Source organism: Palaemon carinicauda, unplaced genomic scaffold (genome assembly GCF_036898095.1).
Source record: "Palaemon carinicauda isolate YSFRI2023 unplaced genomic scaffold, ASM3689809v2 scaffold165, whole genome shotgun sequence".
Classification (NCBI taxonomy): domain Eukaryota; kingdom Metazoa; phylum Arthropoda; class Malacostraca; order Decapoda; family Palaemonidae; genus Palaemon; species Palaemon carinicauda.
In genome coordinates, this window is record NW_027169203.1 from 208,760 (window position 1) to 235,000 (window position 26,241).

The window sequence follows — 26,241 nt, forward strand, 5'->3', positions numbered from 1 at the left end:
TGTGGCGTTTTGTTGGTCGGGAACAAATTATGCTATTTACGAGGCGAATGTTTGTCTAGATACTTTACCACATACAGAACTGATTTGGCTCATTTAACGTTCTTATACCTAACTTTTCATTGACTATTCTCTTCCTTATTACCCTAACCTAACGTACCCTGTAGGAGCCCTTGGGCTTATATCATCCTATTTTCCTAACTAGGATTTGAGCTTAGCTAGTCACAATAATAAACTCTTCCAATTATGCATGCTAGAAATTAAAATTTCTTTCAAAATATTTAATACATAATCTATTACAACTTCACTTTGATATTAGAGAATTAAATTGTTTTCTTCCAGTTTATTCAGAACTGTTTTTTAAGGCTTTATCTATTAAAACTTGCTTGAAATCCCATTAGATAGTTTTCATTCTTATCAAACTTGAGATATCTAAAAGAGAAAGGTTGTCACTAGCAACAATAACTCATGATTATGATTTAATAAAGGGATTTTGACGAAGGAAAAATCTATTTCTGAGCTCGACCTGTGTCGCGCCGTGAAATGCTCCTTAAAGCACTATTTCTAAGGTATAAATACTGCTAAATATACCGGAGAAAAAAGTTGCGTGGAATGCCAGGAATATAACCAGTTCGCTCACTCTAAAAGAGTGTCGGTAATAGTAACTGGGCGTGTTAGAACCACTACCAGAGGTCCCTTACCAATTAGTCCTCTCCTTTTTCAATATCCCCCGATACTACGAGGGTCAAACTTACAATTACTATATAAGCCTTTAACCCTTTTACCCCTAGGCTCTTTGGAAATTTCCAATCCTTAACCCCCAAGGGGTTATTTTTTCCCCAGCACATTTTGCAGTATATTTTTTTTAAATTGCTCTTACAGCCTTAATTTTTGTCATAGGGAGGTCAGGTTGGTCTCATTCTCTTGGAAAATGCCTGAATTTTCTCAAAAAATTATCAAAAATATGAAAAGAAAAAAAATTTATAGCATTTTTTGCAAGGACGTACAGGTACGTCCATGGGGGTAAAGGGATGGCTTTTGTGAAATGTACCAGTACGTCCTTTGGGGTAAAAGGGTTAAAATGTTGAAGCTATACGCAACTTCAGGAAAATTCCACGACTCAATGACAATATAAGCTTAGCAGGTATAATAAGAAGGTACAGTATCATAAAATGAATGACCATGTGTCGTAGTCCGGGACTGGGACAGGCTAGGTCATCTAGTACCCCTATATTCTCAACCTTTGCTGTATTTCACTTCTCTTTTAAGGGGACGGCACTCCTTAGTCTAGCAAATAAAGCAGTACAAACAAATAGGTTTTCAAAATGTAAGCAAGTATATTGAGAGCTTTGGAGCACTAATGGTAGTTTTTTTCAACTATTTTTCTTTTTAATGACAGATCCCTTAAACATTGAACTGCAAGAAATTGTGCGCTAGCAAAGTAGCACATGCTGGAAACTTGCTGTGAGTTAGCGCTCGCCTCCCCACCTCCCTAACGCTTAGTGATTGGGAGTGTAACATTGCACAAGACTACCTTACGAGAATAGGATCTATGCACCGAAGCAGTGAGGGTAGAAGCACCCTCACTTGCCATGGCTCTAGCCGGAGATTAGTGAAAATAGCCTTGTGAACTCCTACAGGATGGAGGGGGAGTGTTTGGATGGTGGTGATCAAGGCTGAGCTTAAGAAGATACTTGCTGGCACATACTTTAAACAGGTTCTCCCTCGTGATAGGGAGAAGCCTGAGGCACATGCCAAAAAGGATCTGGCTTAACAAAATCATGACGGCAAGGGCAGGGACTTTAAACAACCTCTGTGCGCCATCATCGTCTTGCTCTGAAAAAGAATTCCGCACTCATTTCCCAAAGCCAGGTTGGGACAACCACTCAGGCGAGGAGTGACTATCAAGAATAAGGATGGCGCTCGCCACCAGATGGCGATGCTTGGTGCTTTATACGGTGCAACCCCTCACCACGCTATAAAAGCTTAGTCAGGGGGCGTACATCATAATTGGCGAGCAGAGAAACATGGCAAGTTATTTTCTGGGTTTACCTCAGCAGGATCAAGCGACTGGTAACCCCTATTGGTAGGCCTACTAGTCTACAAATGTTTTCGTTTGTCAGCCGAAGCAGGACGAACAAAGGGTGGAAGAGAAAAAGCAGAGGTTGCTAATGCTAGAGCACGAGACGTTCTTTTGGTGCGTTACCCCTCAAGTCTCAACTGAGGAAACTCTAGTCAACTCCTGGAGAGGTAGCTCTGCCCTCGGGCTGAGCCTCTAACTTCAGAACCTCCAAAAGCTGTTAATTAGAGCCGATACCCGCGATCACCAAGTAAAGCCAAAGCTCATGCACAATGCCACTGGAGAGATGACTTCCTACAGACGAAGGCGGCGCCACTTCGCTAAAAGTCGCATTGTCCTCAGAACCTAAGAGTTGTCTGGGGATCAAATCACCCTCTTACTCGACCGTTCCCAAGAAGAAAGTAATCGAGGAGTCAACAAGGAAATTGAGCAAGACATAAGGACCTCCTGCCAGCATCAGTGCCCTCTGCATGCAGAAAAAAAAGGCGTGAAGATCCGTCTCCAGGGTTAACCTGCATCATGAAACCTCACGATACATACACTCCTGATAAGAAAAAGAAATGAAAATTTTAAGGCAGTTTGTATTTTCCTAAATTCCTAAATAAGTGTTAATGGCAGAGAAAGACAGAACTTCTGTTCTCTACAGAGACAAGATAAAAAGAGACGTCATACCACCGGTTCATGCGTGAGTGTGGTGGCCAGTCCAACACCCGCTAACTATCGGTGGATGGTTATACCTAGCTTAAAGTTTTCTGGCTAGTTCAGCTGGCACTGCTAGGGTGCCACAGCCCACCCTCCCCCCTTATCCACCACAGATGAAGCTTCATAATGCTGAATCCCCTACTGCTGCTACCTCCGTGGTCATCTAAGGCATCGGAGGCAGCCGCAGGGCCTACCGGAACTGCGTCACAATCGCTCGCCATTCATTCCTATTTCTAGCACGCTCTCTTGCCTCTCTTCTAATTGTTTTTATGCCCCCGCAGCCACAGGGGGGATCACCTGTGAACTAGTATGAAAAAAATAAGTCTTGATCTTTCCAGTACAATGTGATACCTATAAGGTACTGTACCACAGAGTAATATACTCACATCTTTCTCTATGGTTAACTGCTACTGAAGCTTCCTCACAAAGAAATCCTGAAAGAAAAATGAATAATCTTCATGTACTGTACTCAGCTTTTTGTTGTGATGGGAAAATAAAATACAAGTGTTTTAACAGATACAATAAAGGTAAAATATTATTTTTTTTTTAAGTAAGAAAAATATATTATTTCAATATTTACCCAAGAGACAATTTGGTTAAATCTAAAAGAAAGCAGTTCTCACCCTCAAAGTTAAGAATGAAAAACCACAACCAACAATAGAGTAGAGAGTAGAGGTCCCCTTTTTGTTTTTGTGTCATTTGTTAATGTCGGCTACCCTCCAAAATTGGGGGAAGTGCCTTGGTATATGTATGTATGTAACAATATGTCCCATCCAGAACTTTTTTTGGATCTCCCTGGCCGTGGACGATGTCAAGTGTCCGTGCAATGGAAAACCATCGAACTGATAACATTGAAATCTCCAGAATCTTCAATCGATATAATCAAAATACAATAAAAAAAAGGCAGGTAAGATATCGTGAGCGCTGTGGTTGTTTCAAAATTACTTTTGTACTAAAAATTTTGATTATTTTAATGTCTTCCTAGAAATAATATTAATGACTAGCACATTGCTGCTTCCTCCAGTGCCTTGGATGACCGCGGAGGTAGCAGCAGTAGGGGATTCTGCATTATGAAGCTTCATCTGTGGTGGATAATATGGGAGGGTGGGCTGTGCCACCCTAGCAGTACCAGCCGAACTCGGTTAGGTCCCTGGTTAGGCTGGAGGAACGTAGAGAGGAGAGGTCCCCTTTTTTGTTTCATTTGTTTGATGTCGGCTACCCCCAAAATTGGGGGAAGTGCCTTGGTATATGTATGTACATTGCTATGAATGGAGGGATAGGGGAACAGTAATAAACTAAAATATCAAACCATTGTTCTCTAGTCCTGGGTAGTGCTATAACCACTGTACCATGGTCTACCACTGACTTGGGTTAGTGTTCTCTTGCTTGAGGTTACACTCGGCCACACTATTCTATCTTATTTCTCTTTCTCTTGTTTTGTTGAAGTTTTTATAGTTTATATCGATATTCATTTCAATGTTGTAACCCTTAAAATATTTTATTTTTCCTTGTTTCCTTTGCTCACTGGATTATTTTCCCTGTTGGAGCCCCTGGGCTTATAGCCTCCTGCTTTTCCAACTAGGGTTGTAGCTTAGTAAGTAATAATAATAACCATAATAATAATAGAAAGGTAAAAGACCCAGACTATCCTGTATACTGTATAGTTAAAGAGAATAGACCATTCAAATAAGGTCTTAAGTCAGATAATAGTAGAGATAACAGATGATACAAGCAACAGATTTGGCACACTTGTTCTCAAAATCATTCTAATCAAATCTGGCTGACTGGCCAATTGAAAAACCAAATGCCAGACAAATTAGCAGCCCAATGTTGCCATTTTGTTTAGAGGCACTAGTCGTTGTCCAAGTTGCATGACGTAGATCTAAATTCCTATGTTTTCAAAGCTACTGAGGTAGATTTTAGTGTTTATAAAACAATACCACATTTTCCACAAGTTCTTACTGTTTGCAAAGCACACAGACACATTTTCTCAGTAATTTTCCCATTATAGATCTGTGGTAGACAATGGATGATATAGTTAAACAAAAAAAAAAGACAATGGATGATTTAGTTAAAAAAAAAGACAATGGATGATTTAGTTAAAAAAAAAGACAATGGAAGATTTAGTTAAAAAAAAAAAAGAATGGATTTAGTTAAAAAAAAAAAAAAAACATAGATGATTTACTACGAAACGTTGCATATAAACCGCCGTAAACGAACAGCATTTGCAATGTATTTGGGCTTCTGAGTATTAGAAAAAAAAGAAACTTATCTATTCCAACAATAAACAAATACAGATATATACCAGATAAAGAGAGAGAAGCAAATGCAACAACAATGTTGCAAATCAATGAGGATGAGGACTCCCGACCTATCGGTGACTCCAGGTCTTCGCTGACCCATCATTCATCAACCGAAAGAATCACAACGAAGATGTCCTCATTTACATAAAAGGCTAAAGTCCGGAATAACAACAGCGATCCTAACATTGAGGGCACCAAGGAGAAATGCCCCGCTTAAATAGAACTTATCACGGACAATAACATGTCATACTTAGCATTATTGGCGAGGCTTGCTTGGTTTAGATTATATTAGAACAGGGCCTTCGTTTACAGATGGGTGTTGAAGGAGGAGAAGTGATCTCATTGGATTTCTGGACTCTTCCAAACCAACAGAGACACTATTTTACAACGAGAAAATCATAACCTTAAACAATCTTGTCTTAAAAGACAGATACAACGTAGGTACTGACATAGATGGACTACTTCTTCTTTTTGTCTGCATCTTTTCCCACTTCTATGTGGGATCCATGTTTCTGGCCGGCGTTCTCCATCCACCTCTGTCCCACAGTTCATCAACGGCTAATCCCTTTGATCGAAGGTCATTCTTGATACAGTCCATCCGGATCGCCATCGCAGGCCCACCGCTGCCTCGCTCCATAGAGCTCAACCACGGACGGTCAACATTCCAATAATGGTGGGATAAAAATTTCAAAGCAATATCTTCTGTCTTCTTAAAAACAACAAACCCGTTTAAGGCCTATAATTTTTGTCCTTGTTTTGCTCAAGTTTAGTTTTCTACACAACTTATGTAGCAGATTTCAAATTGCCCTGATAGGAGGACTAGCTTTATTCTAAAGAAGCTACTTCTTGAACATTCAGATGTCATCCAAAGAGATTTATTACAAACGGGTGATGGGATACAGATCTAATGTACTACTCCTGTCACAAAGGATCTACCTACACATATCTGAATTGGCTGTCTTCTTTATAATCCAGAGGGGAAAGATAAACTCTGTAGCACTCATCAATCTTAATAAAATCAGTGCAAATCGTCTTCGCCTTTTCATCGCCATTTTAGTAACAACAATTTCGCCCTTTAATCATTTCAAAAATCCTTATCAATTGTTGTCAATCTTTAGGAAAACATTTGCTTGAATTATTGTACCATACTGTACAGTACTTGAACACTAACAGCCCAAAACAAAAAAGGAATGAAGTCATAAATTCTTTGGCAAAGAGAATAACGGTTCACCAAGAATGAGCAGTTTGGACATGGGACGAGGAACATTTGGTCAGGAATGGTTTAGCTATGGAGGCTGCCTCTCGAAGACCTGTAAGAAGTTCTAGAGGGAAACTTAACAATGACGAGAGTTCGAGAAAACAAGAGAAAGGAGAGAGAACTCGATTCAGGTCTAATCCACATTCAAAATGGTAACTTCTCTGGTCCAGCGGTACAGAAAATAAACAAACGATTGGTCTTGTAATATTTTCCTTCAGATTATAAAAAGGGAAACTTATAATCAATGCAGTGATGCATGCGTCAGTAGCAGCAGTTAAAAAAATATAGAAAGCTCTTATAAAACAGTAGTTTGTAACTTTATTTCTAAGAACCATGAAAGGATAAGGCATATTTATAGAGCTTCAACAAAGCTGTGCGAAAGGTATACAGTATACAAATAAAAACAGGATTTCTATATCAAATTGCAACCTGTACTGGCTAAACAAAACTTCATAATACTTACCACTCAATCATCACACCAGCTGTTATCTTGGGAGAGGTATCTGCAGCAAGTGCCTTGGCCAACGTAGCTCTCGTTCAATTCAGCCTTTCTCCCTTCGGTGTTATATAGAAGGAGCCTGCGGGAAGGATAGTCATTACCAAACAGAAATAGCATTCAAGAATGCCACATGAGGTATGAATAGATGAAAAATATATAAAGACTAAATACAGAAAATATTCATATTCCATACATACAAATGTCTGAGCATTGCACAGGAACTTTGTCTGTTTTACTTAGTGAATTCTAAAGTCATGCTGTGCTTTTCTGAGGGACAAAATGAATACTTTTAAGTTCATGAAGTATCGAGAATGACTTCAACACGTTCAAGCTGAGAACTGCCACGTTTACAAGCATTCGTCAGGAAATAATTTTTCTCACCAGTGGTAAGACATTTTTGGATTTAAATACGTCAATTTTCTTAAGATATCAACAGCCGATATATCCGTGTCACAAGAACAAATAGTAAATTTGGTGAAAGGGCTTTTAGCTACTGTGCACCTAGACATTATAATAAACTGCCAACTGAAATGAAGGACCTAAAGGGAGCAATTGAATTTAAGAAGAAACTAAAGACATTACTTTTCACAAGATCATATGATTTGGAAGATGCTACAATCAAAGAATTGTATAAGTTATAATGAAAATGTTTCGTTAGATGATTAATATGGACCCGCCCGAGTAGTAGTTCACTCGACTTCAGTGGAGGGTTGGATTTAAACCCAAAACAAGTAAACAAGTAAGTCGATTCACTAAATAATCACCAATTTTACCAATCATATAAAAAGAAAGATGAACTACACAAGACATGACTAAAAGAAAGGATGCTTGCCAACTGCTGTATAAGAAATCCTTGCCTGTCATGAAAAAGGGTGTACGTACAGAAGTCCCATTCATAAGAACTAGGTGTGTCCCAAGAAGTCTCCTTCTTCAAATGACAAATGTACATCGATGTCTCACTGGAGTATATAATAGAGGGGGGGGGGGGTTTCCCAGCCCCCTCGTCACGTCCCTTTTAGTCGCCTCTTACGACACGCAGGGATACGTTGGCGCTATTCTAATTGTTTTTAAGCCGCCGCCGCCACAGGGGACTGGGAATGTACTCCTTGATAATCATAACAATAGCTTGCTATTGTCTTACTGATGCTACTATCAAAAAATCGTATATCAAGAGTAATAAATAAGCTTTTTGAGACACATCAAGAGTATTAAGCAATTGTAAATCTATTAAAACCAACATAAAAAGGTCATAGCTCCCATTATCACAGGTGAATTACAGTACAGTAATCTAAGTGTATTTCCAACATTTGCCCCCAAATTATTTGTCAAATCTGTTCTTGTTTACATAATGGGTCATCAACTACAGGAGTGATTCTGACGGCTACGTCAACTGTTCTTTTACTGAAAACAAAAACAAGTTCTCCTTATATGTGTTCTTTGATCGGAGCTTTTACTCCAAGGAAGCAATGCTGGTTTTAGTCACTAACATTATTTCAAGTGCCCTGCTTGAAGAAGTGACATTTGTAAATATCCAGGACATTACCACGTTTTACCTGAAGTTATTCCAACTAAAATTTTTACTTTTTATCATCTCTCAAGAACTCACAACATGATTTCATTCATCTGTGTTGGATAATGTGGGAGGGTGGGCTGTGGCACCCTAGCAGTACCAACTGAACTCGGTTGAGTCCCATGTTAGGCTGGGAGGAACGTAGAGAGTAGAGGTCCCCTTTTTTGTTTTGTTTCATTTGTTGATGTCGGCTACCCCAAAATTGGGGGAAGTGCCTTGGTATATGTATGTATGTATGTACAAATTTAACCTGACTCTTGCTTTATGTCAACTCATAAGATTTCATCATTTTACAACGGTCAAAGGTAATGTGTTATCTTACGAGATATGTGCTGGACTGAAAACCACAAGTAATTTTAGTACCTCCTTGTATGGTTATAAAGGCTACATCATATATACCAAGGCACTTCCCCCAATTTTGGGGGGTAGCCGACATCAACAAATGAAACAAAAACAAAAAAGGGGACCTCTACTCTCTACGTTCCTCGTAAGAGGCGACTAAAAGGGACGGGACGAGGGGGCTAGGAACCCCCTCTCCTGTATCTACATCCTGTGAGACATCGACAAAGAGATAAAGGCTACATAGCATCTGTAATATTTAACCATGGATTATAAATGACCATCACAATTGCAGATGCATAATAAGTAATAGTTTGTTGCAGTACAGTTCCCATTTGCAATGCCATGCAAAGATACCCCATCAAAGGTCATTAACGGACATATGCAAATCGCCTTATATTTGTTCAGTGTATCCAACTTCACTCACTCCAAAGCCCTGTCCACACAATTGAACATGCCCGACGGGCCAACAGTGATACCAGACCACAATAGTTAGTAAGAAGGAGGGTTAATGACGTCAGAAGTTGGAAAATTAAAGGAAGGGATCTGGCAACACTGTATGATGCCAGATCCCTCTCTGCGGTTTTCCCCACTTCTGACGTCATCAACCCTCCTTTTCACTAACTACTGTGGTCTGGTATCACTGGTTGCCCGTCGAGCATGCTAGATCGTGTGGACAGGGCTTAACAGAAGACTTAGCCTTCACGTTTTATAAGGTTTAATAATACTTCTGCTTCATAGAAGAGCCACTTGCTACATGACCCTGTCCCAAACAAAGAGAGAAACTCAGGTTGAATTATATAGAGAGATCATTTGAAGGACTGTCTTTCTTGCACTGAAATAAAATATTTTTTTCCAATTAGCACTGGGAGTTAGCATAGCTCTATCCCTACACTGTGCAGTACTGTATATGATCTCCTCTATCAAATACAAGAAATAAAACTACTCGTGAGAAATTCTTCTCATTTTCAAACGATCAACAAGGAGAACTTCTATTCCATCTTGGATGATCCTCTACTTTGTGACCTTGAAAACAAAAAGATGTCAACTCTACCTATACAAATATCAAGTGTAAAGATGTGGCTTTGAATCTCAGGAGGATTCAGCCATTTGTCTGCCCATATTAAGCGTAGCTGAATCGACAGCTTTGACAAATGACACTAAAATCTTTCCCTTCAGCTGGTTCTGAAATTCCAGCCGGAAGGTATACTTTCCAATCTGGAGTATCCTCTTAATAGAAAACATGAGTGACTCATTAATCTTTTTCTTGCAAAATGATTCTGCAACATTAAAATTGCTTGGCTACGGTGAATATTATATTCTGTGAGGATTAGGAAATTCATTATCATTATTTTCATCACCATTCCTCTTACCATGAATTTATCACATATCATCTCTCTCCCGATAATTAATCTGATTTTCGTATTGCAATAATTGCAGTAATGAGGGGTCCAATAACATACTTGAAATAAAATTACTCGAATCTCATTCTTTTAAAACACTTATTAAAGTAAACCCCTCAGAAGGTTATTTGGAGTTAAATTGCAGGACAGGACTAGAGAAGAAACTATAAGAGAGATTACTCGAGTGCCATATGTGGATGAGATCACGATAAGGGGTAGACGGAAATGGTTTGGGCGTACTCTTCGCACTCCCCAAGAGAGATCAGTTCACCAAACTTTCAACTGGGCTCCACAAGGCACTAAGAAGTTGGAAAACCCAGGCCTACATGGCTGACGACTATGAAGCCTGAAGTGGGAGACGGAGCAGTATCGATTTAAAAGCTCTAGATGAGACGATTGGCGAAATCTAACCAAGGCCCTTTGCGTCAATTGGTGTAAGAGGAGATAATGAATTGCTTATGATGTTACTGCATACTGGGCTCATGAATTTGTACTTGACAAATCTTTTCCAAACCTCATTTTTCATGATACTTTTCCCTGAGCAATATTATTACTAAGCAAGCTAAAATCCTAGTTTTAAAAGCTGAGATTGATTGATTGATTTGAAGTTCTCTGGCATCTTGACATCGAGGGTCATTGACACCGATATCGTTTACTATAAATAAAAGATTAAAAGAATATTCAATTAAAACCAGAGAAGTAAATATGTTATAAAAGTTAAATAGCATTAAGTTGAAAACCTTCTACATTATCTATACTTTCAATCAAGAATTAGAACATTACATCTTCAAGTTTCAAACGCAAGAAGCACTCACTCTGCCAGCTGCTTCCCGAGCATTCCCGTGTGCCGATTCAAACTGCGCCATGTCCGGGTATTCCACGCACGGCACGGCTCCGCCCGTGGGGTCGTCTACGACTGTGCGCGGAGTGGGGACCATCACTGTCCCCGTTGCTTTCGTGGCCTTCGGACTTTTGAACTCTCCGTCAAACATCGCCCTCGCCTGACGAGAATTTAATGTTTTAACTGTGATATCTGAAACAAGATTAATAAAATTACTAACTGCTGGCAATAAAAACCATCATTTTTCTAACCATAAATTGAAGGTGTAAGTAATCAAAATCCAGGAATCAAATCATCCCTAGGATAATGTCTGATTATACAAACACAAGTCGTTTAGGTAGGATGGCCGTTGCATCTTTTAACGGGCAGTTAAGCAACAAGTGGGAGCAGACCGTGGTGCTCTGCCCCCTCACCTGTGGGAGTTTCTTCACTTATGACCTCTCGGCTCAGAACTGAGAGGAGTGGCTGAGGAGAGAAGTATAATCTAAAGGACTTAGGTTTGTCTAGTTAGGAAAAGTAACAAATTTGTGAATTGTAATTTTCCTAGCGATAAAAACCTGGAGCTCTTTACGCGCGGGTGTTTATTTCCGCGGAGCTGAATATAGCTGTTAAAGCCTTTTCGAGGTGTAACCACCCACCGCTAGTTAGCGTGGGGGGAGGGGATAGTGGGGTCAGCTAGCCACCCTGCTCTCACTAGCACTAGCGACTGACTGTCGCTTTTTATTTTGGCTCGGTAAAGACGTAGTCTTTCTCACCCATCAACCATCTTAACCGGTTTATGATTAAAAGCAACTTGCCTGATGCTTCATAAAATGTTTTTTTCTCTTTCAGAGCGACCTTCCTTGGGGCTCATGGGTTTCCCGTGCAAAGCAACAGCGAGAGGCCTTAAGGCTGGGCACTCGAAGGGAGCAGACATCTGCCTAGACCAAACCCCCCGCGAGAGTCTGAAGGTCCTTGACTAAGAGTCTTGCGCCCGCTCAACTGTTTTGGCCTCGGCTTTTACTCGCCACGACGATCGCTCTGCTTCGGCAGGCAGGCGGGAGCGGTCACTGACAAGGACTCAGAAGAAATTGATTTACAATTCACATAATTCAACTAACAACTTATTACTCAAGTAAACAAGAAATGAATATGGACAGTCAGAGATGTATCATATCTTAATGGAAAAGGGATCAAGTGCTGATCATGTGTGTACAGTATATGGTCAGGCTCTAGGACATAGTGACGTCCCTTGCCCCTGCCATTCATGAACGACTTTTAAACCTTTCAAATGTCCTTTCAATGTCCTTAGATAAACAAAGAATAAGTTCTTGACTGTTTAGCATCCAACACCACCTGGTCACTTTGCTCTACGATGTTCTACCTTCCTGGCTGATGTCTGCTCATGATTGCCACCACACAGATAAGGCATTGCTTGTAGAATGCTCTGTTGATGCAACTCTAAATTCAAAATAGTTCTACTATCATTAGATTTCAACCTGAAGGCCCGCTCGTAAATACATTAGTCAATGCAGGTACAGTGATACCTCTGTATACGAAAGTTTCTGCTAGCGAAAAATTCAGGATACGAAAAGCGATACAAAGATTTTTATGCCCCAGTATACAAAAAAATTTTCAGGATACGAAAAGCTTACGAGATCCCAACTCGTCGCCGAGAGTACAGTACCTTTTTTTTCAGGGTATCAACCCTTAATTTAGGTGTACAGGTAACAATACACCTTCACTGATCCAAATGCTTTACATACAGTACCGTAACTTTTATACAGTAGTAAAGAAAACGGACCGTTTTCTTAGGGCTTGGAGGGGATAACTAGGCTATAACTACATTATTGAATAATCTCATGGTGGTTTCTGGAATGGATTAGGCTGTTTTTAACGGTTGGGTTAATTATTGAATGATAGAAATGGCTGCATTGCATGTTTATTACTACAGTTTAGCGTGTTTATGAAAGAAAAGGTGTCTTTTCGTAAGGCTTGGAATGGATTAGGCTATTTACATGTAAAACGCGACTCAGGATACGAAAAAATCAGGATACGAAACCGAATCCTGAATGGATTACTTTCGTATCCTGAGGCATCACTGTATTTAAAACTGAAAAATAACTAAAACATTCAAGCGACAGATAATTGACATGTTTTTGTGGATACCAACATCAAGAAAAAATCCGAAAGCATTTCAAACCGCAGTGGAACTTCAAAAGTTCAAAGTTCCAGCAAATGTTTTTAATGTTGACCAGGCTGACATGAGTCTTTTTATAGTTTATATAAAACATATCTGTTTTTGACGTTATTAATAGTTTATATAGGACATATCTGTTTTTGACGTTATTAATAGTTTATATAGGACATATCTGTTTTGACGTTGTTACTGTTTTTAGAATGATTTATTGTTAATTTATTCTCATCATTTATTTATTTCCTTATTTCCTTTCCTCACTGGGCTATTTTTCCCTATTGGAGCCCTTGGGCTTATAGCATCTTGCTTTTCCAACTAGGGTTGTAGCTTGGCTAGTAATAATAATAATAATAATTCAAAAGTCCGTTAAATACATCGAGGTCAATCACACCAACATATTTAATATATCTTAAAAAAGCGATAAAAAAGTTCTAACAAACTTAAAAGTAGCAAATTGTAACTGATATTGCATACAGAAGTCCTCAACTAACAAACTTAATATGTTCAAAGAAGATGTTAACAAGTCGACTTTTGTTAAATTTTGTCCTTACCCCTGCCATGAGGGAAACTTTCAGATGGAAGTACCCATGTCCGGAGATCCTTATAGAGGGGAGTTACTTAGGCACTAAAGATTTTTTTGCGTAGTTTTCTCCAAGTCTCATATTCCGTTTTGGGTCAGGAGAACCTAATCTCCTATCTAGGTTCGATCTTATTATCCAGCCGGTCTCTCGGCCCATAAGACCACCCCCGCCTCCTAAAGTATAAGTCTCCCAAGAAAGTAGTTCGAGGTAAGTACTCCGTGTTGGAACAAATCACAAATTTTAAGTAATTTGTATTTTTCCTAACAGTACTTACCTCAAACTACTTTCGGGTTATGGCCCGCCCATCCTTCCCCGAGTGTCTTACGGGACTTTGATACCATATCTATCATAAACTTACTGGTGACCGAGACCTGGCCACACGCGCTCACTGACCCGGGTCGCCTCAGGGCGCGTATTCATCCGCTACAGAGGGACCCACTATAAAAAACGGAGATAAGGGAAACTACACAAAATTCTGGTTGGTTGGGAGGAGAATCCCAGATACTCCTAAGAAAGTAGTTCGAGGTAAGTACTCCGTGTTGGAACAATTATAATTTCAGTTGGATTTGTGTTTGTATCTCCAAATGTTTTAAAAGCTGAGATTGATTGATTGATTTGAAGTTCTCTGGCATCTTGACATTGAAGGTCATTGACGCCGATATCGTTTACTATAAAGATTAAAAGAATATTCAATTAAAACCAGAGAAGTAAATATATAAAAGTTAAATAGCATTAAGTTTAGAAACATCTACATTATTTATACTTTCAATCAAGGATTAGAACATTACATCTTTAAGTTTCAAACGCAAGAAGCACTCACTCTGCCAGCTGCTTCCCGAGCATTCCCGTGTGCCGATTCAAACTGCGCCATGTCCCGGTATTCCAAGCACGGCACGGCTCCGCCCGTGGGGTCGTCTACGACTATGTGCGGAGTGGGGACCCTCACTGTCCCCGTTGCTTTCGTGGCCTTCGGACTTTTGAACTCTCCGTCGAACATCGCCCTCGCCTGAGGAGAATTTGATGTTTTAACTGTGATATCTAAAAACAAGATAAAATTACAAACTGCTGGTAATAAAACCATCATTTATTTAATCATATAAATTGAAATCTAACTTCCTGTGACATCTACAAATGATAAATAAAATGACTGCTGGTAATAAAAACCATAATTTTTCTAATCATAAATATAAATTGAAGGTGTTAGTATCCAAAATCCAGCATTCAAATTATCCCTAGGATAATATCTAATGACTGGTATCTATAAGAAAAGCTATACAGTACATACATATTCAATAGATGATAAATGTTAACCCTTTAACCACCAAAGGACGTACTGGTACGTTTCACAAAACTCATTCCTTTACCCCCATGGACATACCGGTACGTCCTTGCAAAAAACTGCTATTTACATTTCTTTTTGCATACTTTTGATAATTTTTTGAGAAACTTCAGGCATTTTCCAAGGGAATGAGACCAACCTGACTTCTCTATGATGAAAATTAAGGCTGTTAGAGCAATTTAAAAAAAAATATACTGCAAAATGTGCTTGAACAAAAAATAACGGCAGGGGGTTAAGGGTTGGAAAGTTCCAAATAGCCTGGGGGGTAAAAGGGTTAAAATAGCAATGGACTGACAGCTCCCAATGCAAAACCTTTCTTGCTCATTAACCATTTCGTATGTTTTGCACAACGGCTCAAAGTATGCCTTGCACAAAGCACCATAAGGGACGGATTTACTTGTGCATCATATCCACGGTGATATGTCACTGTTTATGTAATGATACATAATTGAACATTTGCCTGTCGTAGGAGGCAATTACTGACGACATATCTCTATCAACATAAATAACTAGAATGGCACTCAATCGAGAGCATGGCTTTGCCACACAAAGCATTCATACTTCATTCATAACTCCGATGCTTACTTATACTTCAACGTATTTTCTTCAAAATCTAATGGCTTTGTCCTTGGGTCACACCCCACATTATTATTATTATCAAATACTAAGCTACAACCCTAGTTGGAAAAGCAGGATGCTATAAGCCCAGGGGCCCCAACAGGGAAAATAGCCCAGTGAGGAAAGGAAACAAGGAAAAATAAAATATCTTAAGAACAGGAACAACATTGAAATAAATATTTCCCACAAAAACTATAAAAACTTTAACAAAACAAGAGGAAGAGAAGTTAGACAGAATAGTTAGCCCGAGTGTACCCTCAAGCAAGGGAACTCTAACCCAAGACAGTGGAAGACCCTGGTACAGAGGCTATGGCACTAACCAAAACTAGAGATCAATGGTTTGATTTTGGAGTGTCCTTCTCCTAGAAGAGCTGCTTACCATAGCTAAAGAGTATCTTCTACCCTTACCAAGAGGAAAGTAGCCACTGAACAATTACAGTGCAGTTGTTAACCCCTTGAGTGGAGAAGAATTGTTTGGTAATCTCAGTGTTGTCAGGTGTATGAGGACAGAGGAGAATCTGTAAAGAATAGGCCAGACTATGTCCACCATGTTTCGTTGAAATTGTTCAGTAGTTTTTCCATAATGTTGTTCACAAATAAAACTAACACAACATTTGCGATCTACTTAGCATTGCAATTATTTTTAAAGTACGGCTGCATACTTGTACTTAGATGTACTTTATCTAAAATGTTAGGGTAGTTTGTAGCGCTACGGCCAAGTGCCCTAATTTGCTTATTATCGCTCCGACTGTTATCTTGTATAGAATAAAAACATTTGGAAATGGTCTATGGATCTTGAATATGTTGTGTAAGGGGGGGTCCAGGGGGCGCAGCCCCCCTGGGTAAGGACACGGCTTTTAGCATAGGTTAGGTGGGTTTTTTAAGTTAGCTTCTCCCATCGTACTCGTAGGTAAGGAAACTGTTGTGTAAGGGGGGGGGTCCGGGGGGGGGGGGGGGAAGCCCCCCTGGGTAAGGACACGGCTTTTAGCATAGGTTAGGTGGGTTTTTTAAGTTAGTTTCTCCCGCCAAAATCGCTTTTAGAACGACGGCCACAGTTCAGAATATTCCCGTTTTCTACGGGATCTGGCCGTCACCCTACAAAGGCTCCAAATGTTACAGATTCATCCTTGGGTCAAACCAAACTTGACCACCAAGTTTGGCCAAAATCAGTATGACAGTTTTTCTGTAAAAGTTGCTTACATACAAACAACAGAGAGGAGTGACTGCATAACCTTCGCAAAATTTTGAAGGCCATTCACCTGCAAGAAATTCTGTTTACCAACATCTGAGTTACATCATTCAACCATAAGCATCGATAAAGCAGTACTGTACTGGTTCAATTAAAAGAAATTATATACATGTATAAAAATCGTCTTGGGTTAGAGTTCTCTTGCTTGGGGGTACACTCAAGCTCACTATTCTATCTTATTTCTCTTCCTCTTGTTTTGTTAAAAGTTTTTAAAAGGAAATATTTATTTTAATGCTGTTACTCTTCTTCAAATATTTCATTTTCCTTTCCTCACTGGGTATTTCCCCTGTTGGAGCCCTTGGGCTTGGAGCATCTTGCTTTTCCAACTAGGGTTGTAGCTCCGTAAGTAGTAATAATAATAATAATAATGATATCTTGGTAGGAGACCCTCCTTCAGGCAGGTGGAATTGAAAATAATGGCAGCTTCGGCAGAATTTAATTTTAGGTCCAATTTTTCTATTCTTCGGACTATTTGTTTGTCAGGGTTGCTACATATAGCTAGTAAGTGGGCGAAGTTCATCAGGTAGAATAAACAACAGGTTAAGTTTGGAGTAATTATTGCAGTAACAAATGATACTCGAAAATTACAGTAAGTCAAGTTAGGAGTTGCGACGATGATGATAATTTCTTTTTGTCATCCGAGATTTACTAATTCACAGAAAATGTTAATATGGCATACAGTATTATCATTCAATGGCCGCCAATATACCCGTAAGGGAAAGCATCATGCAGAGCAGCTGAGACTAAAAACAAACAAAACTATAAAGTTAACGTGTGTCGCTACCTAGAATTATCGAAACAGACAATTATAATACTCAACTTAGGAGCAGGGATCTCCAAAACGACTGACATCTTCAAAAACACCGAAACACAAAGTCTATGAAAGCAACACGTCCGAATCTCACTGGCGCTAGAAAAGGAATGAGGGAAGAAACGTGGGTAGTAGTAGGGGTGGGCGGGGACGGTAGTCGTAGTAGAAGGCAGTGGTCGGATGTAGAACGGCACCTCGTAGTATCGGGGGATTTTGAGGAATGAGAGGACTAATTGGTAAGGGACCTCTGGTCGTGGTTCTAACACGCCCCAGTTACTATACCGACACTCTTTTAGAGTGAGCGAGCTGGGTATATTCCTGGCATTTCATGCAACTTTTTCTCTGGTATATTTAGCAGTATTTATACCTTAGAAATGGTGCTATAAGGAGCGTTTCACGGAGCAACACAGGTCGAGTGTTGATTGGCACCTCGCTGTGGCGGGGATTTTGAAGAGGAGATATCTAAATGGTGCGAGACCTCTGGTTGTGAATTATCACGCCCCAGTATCATATCGACAACTTATATAGGTGAGCGAGCTGGGTTCAACCTGGCATTCCTATGCAATTTTTTCTCTGGTAATATATAGCAGTTATATACCTTAGAAATGGTGCTAAAGGAGCATTTCACTGGGCGGCACAGCTCGGAGCCCAGAAAGGAGCAACACAGGTCGAACCCAGAAAAACATTTATTATTATCATTCCTTTTCTGTACTGTATTCTACTATTCATTTATTATCTAACAATAAATTTCTTATCGCATCGATCAAAACCATAAATCCTATGCATTTCAAGTAACCCGTTTCTTTTTCAATGAGATTTTTCCACCTTTCTATAGATGTCTCTTTCCAGCTATTCTCTCAAGGGGTCAACTACTGCACTGCAATCGTTCAGTGGCTACTTTCCTATTGGTAATGGTAGAAGGACTCTCTAACTATGGTAAGCAGCTCTTCTAGGAGAAGGACACTCCAAAATCAAACCATTGTTCTCCAGTCTTGGATAGTGCCATAGCCTCTGTGCCATGGTCTTCCACTGTCCTGGGGTAGAGTTCTCTTGCTTGAGGGTACACTCAGGCACACTATTCTATCTGTTTCCTGACTGAGCCATTCTTCCCTAATGGAGTCCTTGGGCTTAGAGCATCCTGCTTTTCCAACTAGGGTTGTAACTTAGCTGGTGATAATACTACGGCTATTCAGATAAACTAGTCTTCCTCCTTTGCCCAATATTCTTGAACATTAAAGACCAGAGGAATTACAGATGAGGGAGAAATTATATATAAAACAAGCCTCTTTAGTCCTTTCTAAGCTATAAAAATAGCACTACCAAGGAACATGTTTACAGCATGATGAGAACTGCCTCAATAATAGCCCTACTGTCATCACTAACCTGATCTTAAATGAACTGTTCATAAGTTTCGTAACTGCTGCTTTTCCATCAACCCATGCTGACTGACTTCAGGGCCCTGCTGACCTTATCTGCTGCCCATCAAAAGTTTCACTTGAAAATGGGGAAACTGAACTATATAACCTTCGTACTGACAAATAGATTAAAGTCCAGGAAGACTTAAAAAGGAGATATTTCTTCATCACACTGTTAAAAAGAAAGAAAAATAAATATTTGTATAGGAAGACCCTGATGGTACGAAAACTGCAAATATACAGCAAACACAATTTGACCTATAACTATAGTGTACGTTTCTGTACTAAACCATTGAGCAGTAACCTCTACGTGGAGTCAGACATACAGATTTTGTTCACAGCTCCCTTGAATTCTAGGCAATTTAAGCCTAGATCTTCATTTCAACATGTTTCACATCTAATGAGTCTTTCCATTTGTTGTCCCCCCCACCAAACTCTTTCCAGTCTAATTCTTCTTTCCTTCTTTTGTCATATGTCTGATTCAAACTCTTGACTTACAACAAATCAAAAGATAATGGTCATGTGTGTGGCGGGGAAAATAGAGACAAGGGGAAGTGTGGTGAAGCACAATTGAAAATAATATGGACGTCATAAATATTTCAAAAATTGAGATGATTAGGAAATTGGATAAGTCAATGAAGTGGTTCAAATGTAATTAAGCGGTGAATAACTCATATAATGGCTCAGAAAGCAAGGTAGAAAAAGGGACATGTTATTGAAGAGAACTGCGCGATAACTCGTTCATTTTAATCACATATAATTTATCAAAATACCGTTTGAAAAGACATGATAAGGCTGAAATACCTTTTCTATGTACTAGAAGATTTTATGTGAAGGAGTTAATGTTTTTCAAATGCTGTACCTTTTCCTTGGAGCTTCTCTTCAAATAGACCTTCCCCTTCGTTGATGCACCCGCCTTCCATCTGATCCGTGGCGACGAAGCGCGACGTCCCCAGAGCCTCGAGTATGGCGTCGTACATTTTCGACGTCATGGCAAAAGTTCCTGAAATTGTCATGGAGAATATCAGCACATACTACAGTACAGTAATCAATAAAATCCAATGTATTAAATACAGTAATATATCTAAACATGTACTATAACAATGTAAAAGCATAATGAATATCAACATCCTCAGAGTAACATATTTTTTAGGACATTTTCATTTTACAATTACTTTAGCTTATTTTTATGTACAATTCAATTTCAGACGCATTCTCCTCGGTATCTGCACAACATCGATGCCTCCAGTAGCAGTACTGCAAAAGGCATTTTCTACAGATCCTCACATTGAGTGGCTACAACTCGATAGTATTTCTACAAGGTTTTAAATTAATTTGTCTAACCCAAGATTAAAAATTACAAATTTAAAAAGTATTTATATTTTCCTAATTATACAAACCTGAGTTCTTTACTCAGAGGAGAAGGATAACATCGAAGCTGGGATACAGCAGTTAAAACTTTTAACCCTTTTACCCCCAAAGGATGTACTGGTACGTTTCACAAAACTCATCCCTTTACCCCCATGGACGTACCGGTACGTTCTTGCAAAAAACTGTTATTTTTTTTTGCATATTTTTGATAATGTTTTGAGAAACTTCAGGCATTTTCCAAGAGGATGAGACCAACCTGACCTCTCTATGATGAAAATTAAGGCTGTTAGAGCAATCTAAAAAAAATATACTGCAAAATGTGCTGGGAAAAAAAAAATAACCCCTGGGGGTTAAGGGTTAACGAGGTATAAACACCAGGCAGGTAGTTTCCCTGAAAGGTTGTTTCCCCTTTAGCAAACTGTAACCTCAATTAGATTGCAGCTGGCAGAAGAGGCGGGGGCTTTCCCACCACTACCTAGTATCTACCGCCTACTGCTATGTTAACATCTACTTGAACGTTTTTAATATGAGTCTTTTTATAGTTTATTTATGACATATTTGTCTTTGATGTTGTTAATAGTTTATATATGACATGTCTGTTTTGACATTGTTTCTTTTTTTAGAATGATTTATTGTTAAATTGTTCTCTTCATTTATTTATTTCCTTATTTCCTTTCCTCACTGGGCTATTTTTCCCTGTTGGAGCCCCTGGGCTTATAGTATCTTGCTTTTCCAACTAGGGTTGTAGCTTGGATAGTAATAATAATAATAACTGCCAAGTTCATTATTAAAGAACAAAGGTTGGTGATTGCGTTGGAAAAACTATGGGTTTCCACCAGTCCTCTTTATCAAAATCATTCAAATCACCTTAAAATACATCATTTAATAGTCTTGTTTTCTCCATAAGTCATTGTATTATTGTATAATTTTACTATAAATTGTCTTCGACGCAGAGGCACACGTATACAGAAGTTCCAAACTTACAAATATTTGGTGAAACAAACAAAAATCTAACTGAAATTAACAAAGATAAAATAGAGAAATACCGTAATAAAAAAATATTATATCCTATAATAGGATAAAAAAGAAAAAACATTTATAATAACCTCATATCTATTTCATATGAAACCTACTTACACTGCCGTATTCTAAGTTAGACATAATGATACATACGGGTGGCCGCTATCGTACATACACCCCTAGGCCAAAATGTAACGAAAATACTTAAAAAACGCTACTTGGTACCAATTAAGCTCATGGGGTGTATGTACGATAGCAAACACCTGTATTATTATGCCTAACTTAGAATACGGCAGTGTAATGGGGGTGGCATGGGGCGTTATAACCCCCCCCCACCCCGTTAGGCAAGTAGGTAAGGACACGGTTTGTAGGTTAGGTTAGGGGGGGAAAGCTTAGGTAAGTTGAGGTCCCTTTTTAATGAACGCGTGAGGAACTGGCCGCTGATGTACAAAGGCACCAAGTTCAAGTTTCGTACCTTCTGTATATTGCAATCTCGCTTTCTAACACGGTCTAATCCACAATATCTTTGCTTGTTTAGGTATCGCACTTCTGTATCCCACTTACCTAACCTAATCTAGGACATACGTATTTCTAAGTGATTCACGGAATCTCTGCAACACGTAAAAAGCATTGTTATCACAAATGAAAAACTTACAGGACCAAAATTTCATGTTACTTCCAATAAAAGCTAGTTATAAATACTAAGGTACAGCTTAATTCCTAGGTCCTAGTTAATATTAATTTTCAATAGCAAATATCTTAACACCGAACTAGCTTAGGGTAGCCTAGGCTAGTCTTGGCCTTCATCTAATTAAAGCTATTAAATCGAATTATACTGTATATCTACAAGTAATTGTTCATAAAACATGTATAATATATATTCATTACTTATAAATACCTATATTTAATTAGAAAAAAAAAAAAGTCTCAGTTACATTTAAAAACACGTATTTAACGACGCGAGAAATCGTGTTTCAATATCGGTTAATATCTCAATATATAATTAAGCTTTCAAGCTTTTAATGTATATAATGGCACCTATAGTATTAAATAAAGCTTTAGCTTCATGTATTTTACCTTGTCATACTTACAGAACGAAGTTAAATGAAGATATATATGATAGAATTCCTTGACGGGAAGACATGTTGACACTGCAGCCACTGATGACTGACTGAGTAAAGCCACTGGATTATCGTACATGAGCCTTAAAATTCTCGTTTTTCAAAACAAAATTATCATACACATAATTATTGAGGAGTTAAATAATTAACTTATTTCATAATATTTTATTATAAATGTTTAATTAAACATATACACACACATGTATATACCTAAGGTATGTATCGTACATCATACCGGATCTAAAATAATCGTACACGTACTATAATTATCGTACGACTGGCAACCCTGAATGAATGTAAACAAACGTTTGGACCAAACGTTTGTTTACATTCATTCTGGGATCCAATATCGGGAAGATAAGTAAAATGGTTCCAATTTTTAAATTTACTTTATATTTTTAAACACTTATTTATAGTTTTTGAGAGTTTTTGCACTTTTCAAAAGGATTATATATAAATTCTAATTCTATTTTTATTTATTTTACGTCTCTCTATGTGAAAATACAATACAAAATATGAAATATTAATACATATGTTGGCATTATTTGGGCCAACCGAACAAAGGCCATTTTGTGTATTGTAATGCAGTTTCCAGAATATTATCATAACTTTATTCATCATTATATGCTAAAAATATTTACTTTATTACAATAATTACTTTATTATAATATTTTATTTAATATATGCTACATAATATTATTCATATATATGGAACATTACAATTTTTCATTTTTGGCAGGCATAATTTCATTGCTTTACTTAGTTAAATCTCCATACATATGGTAAAATAGAAAATCAACCAAATCATCATTATTTTGATTAAATGTGCATTATATATCATGCACAAATGACCAATATTACATTGAAATGCAATGTTCAATCCATATATAAAGATTTAGTTATTTCAGCACAATAGGAAACATTTATGTTGATACGTATAGGCCTATATATAATCATATAAAAACACATATTAGCAGAGTATACATTAAAATATGTGCTGTCCTTCATACATTATCATATGTCTAAAATATTTAAAACAGGTTCCATAACTCATCATATTGCTATTTTCATTCTTGCCCAAAAACAAAACGAATTGTGAACCTTCTTTTCTCTCTTCTAGATCATCTCATTTACTTTACTATCAAGGCTCATATATTCGGTTCTTAATTAGGTAAAAAATCAGCTGTTTTCCTTTAATGATTCAAAGTCAAGTTTTGCTATTCTCTTCTTCATCAGTTTCCATGTTTCGCAAATCAATCATTTCTTTCGTTTTACTCCAATTTACTGTCTGATTTCTACTTATTTTACAATGGATATTCTAATCTATTTCTATCTCATCATCAGGTAATATTTCAAAGACTGCAATTCTGTTTCAGCACGCTATAGCAATCATTTTCACTACTTGTGTTATCTTAGTATTTCAATGTCATATCTGGGAATTATGAAATAGGGTTGCATTACTTTACATGATCTTCAACTCGTGTCTCAATTGTAGAGACTGAAGTTTGTCGTTTCTTCCTATATCAGGTCTCTGTCTCCATCTGCTATCCAGTAGTGACTTTTCACATTATCTATTCATTGCTAAAATGGTCAAATTTGTTGTGATATTTTCCACAGAAAGGTATCAAAGTATGCTTTTGTATATCTGTTCAAGCAGTTTGTTCCCTACTATCAGCTCAATAAAAAAAACTATTTCCTGATAACAGAGTGCTATGCTCTCTCCCAGAATGTAGAAACCACTTTCGTCCATCCAAGCCTTTTTTTTCCGAATCTAGTCAATCTGGTTTTAGGGAATACACTTATCCAGGCCATATTTTAAAAGAACCGACAAAATCTAATATTTGCCATCCTAGTTAAATTTTGGACAGTTATAATGATATCAAGCTTTACTCTATTTTTAAACTATCTTAATCATCTTGAGATACTTTGCACCCTTCCCCCACTTGAAAAGGCTGCACGGGACGAATGGACATTTCTACCCTCTCAAGAGTTCACTAAAAGCCACAGATTTTTCTCCTAACTCTACCTCTCCCTTGCCGAGGGCCTCAGTTTAATGCTTTTACGAGTAAAGAACTTTAGAGTTTGTATAATATACATGCACATAATATATAGTTATATATGTTGTTACGCTACTGGTAACAATGCTGAATATAAGAGACTGTGCGATATGATTTAATATATAATAAAGGCGACAAAAACTAAAGAAAAACCAACTTCGATTTATATTTGAAGACTATTTACATGTATAAATGCATTATATAAATCTTTTTAAAAAGTATCCCAAATCATCATAAAATGAAGAGCATAATTCTAATAGAATAAAGTAAGTACAAAGCAATTTCTGGGGGAGCAAATTACGAAAATAGAATATTAAATTAAACACTTACAGACTCAGTGAATCTACTTGAACAAATTCCAACTTTCAAAGATTAAACTTAAAGAAAAACCAAATATAAAGAGTTGAATAAAATTACATTGCTATTTCATGAAAATACATACTAGGGAACACAAAAGGGACAAATAAAACTCCCGGGGTTTTTGGAAATTTCCAACCCTTAACCCCCAAGGGGTTATTTTTTTCCCAGCACATTTTTCAGTATATATTTTTTAAATAGCTCTAACAGCCTTAATTTTTGTCATAGAGAGGTCAGGTTGGTCTCATTCTCTTGGAAAATGCCTGAATTTTCTCAAAAAATTATCAAAAAATATGAAAAAAGAATTTTTATAGCATTTTTTTGCAAGGACGTACCGGTACGTCCATGGGGGTAAAGGGATGGCTTTTGTGAAACGTACCAGTACGTCCTTTGGGGGTAAAAGGGTTAAAGAGAAAACTTTATATAACATCCCTCCAAGAGGAGACAGAACATTGTAGATCCAAGTAACAAACTGATAGATAAGAATTTTTGTATACAGAAGCAAAAGTCTAAACATCTGGAAAGCATATCAGCAATGAGGTCTAATCTTAACTTTAATACAAAATATCCCAAAGTTATACTGATGCAGGCCCAAGGCCCGTAAGTTTTTTAATTCTATTAACAAAAGAATGGATTACGGTCAGAAAAAAAATAAACAATTTCAGGTATCTTGACTTACCTATGAGCTGTGGCAATGATAGCTAACATGAACTGGTGATATTTTGGCTTACCTATGAGCAGTGGCAATGATAGCTAACATGAACTGGTGATATTTTTGCTTACCTATGAGCAGTGGCAATGATGTCTAACATGAACTAGTGATAATAGTTTATCATGCTCAAGAATTCTTTCTGTGCTTTGATGGCACCTTCTAATGGAGTGAGTGGACACATTCAGGATAGATGCAGAGCCCTAAGAACTATATTTTGTTGATACCAAAGGTAAAAGAGAAACATGACATACGAATGATTTTTTTTTTCAAGAGCATGAAGGAGAGCCCAAGCCACCTCTTCCACTGTGATCTAGGAACTGAGGTTACAGTTTACTTTAATAAGAAAACTGGGGTAGCAAATCAGTCACCAGTCTGCATCAAAGCTGCTCCTACAGCCACATCACTAGCTTCTACTTTGAGAT

At 38.0% G+C, this 26,241-nt stretch overlaps 1 protein-coding gene across 3 annotated transcripts in view; it reads right to left on the reverse strand.

Annotated features, from left to right (window-relative positions):
• LOC137635736 (ketosamine-3-kinase-like) overlaps positions 1 to 22,726 on the reverse strand; it is a 30,827-nt gene extending 8,101 nt beyond the window's left edge. For 2 of the 3 annotated variants that reach the window (XM_068368190.1, XM_068368188.1), the window contains exons 1-6: positions 22,664 to 22,726; positions 20,044 to 20,184; positions 14,570 to 14,787; positions 10,967 to 11,152; positions 6,804 to 6,918; positions 3,166 to 3,213 (exon numbers count right to left, since the gene is read on the reverse strand). In XM_068368190.1, coding sequence (XP_068224291.1) covers positions 6,904 to 6,918; positions 10,967 to 11,152; positions 14,570 to 14,787; positions 20,044 to 20,173 — 549 coding nt within the window. In that variant the 5' untranslated portion in view covers positions 20,174 to 20,184; positions 22,664 to 22,726 and the 3' untranslated portion in view covers positions 3,166 to 3,213; positions 6,804 to 6,903. The remainder of the gene's footprint in view (positions 1 to 3,165; positions 3,214 to 6,803; positions 6,919 to 10,966; positions 11,153 to 14,569; positions 14,788 to 20,043; positions 20,185 to 22,663) is intronic. The other variant, XM_068368189.1, reaches the window with a different exon arrangement.
• Between the last annotated feature and the right edge of the window lie 3,515 nt (positions 22,727 to 26,241).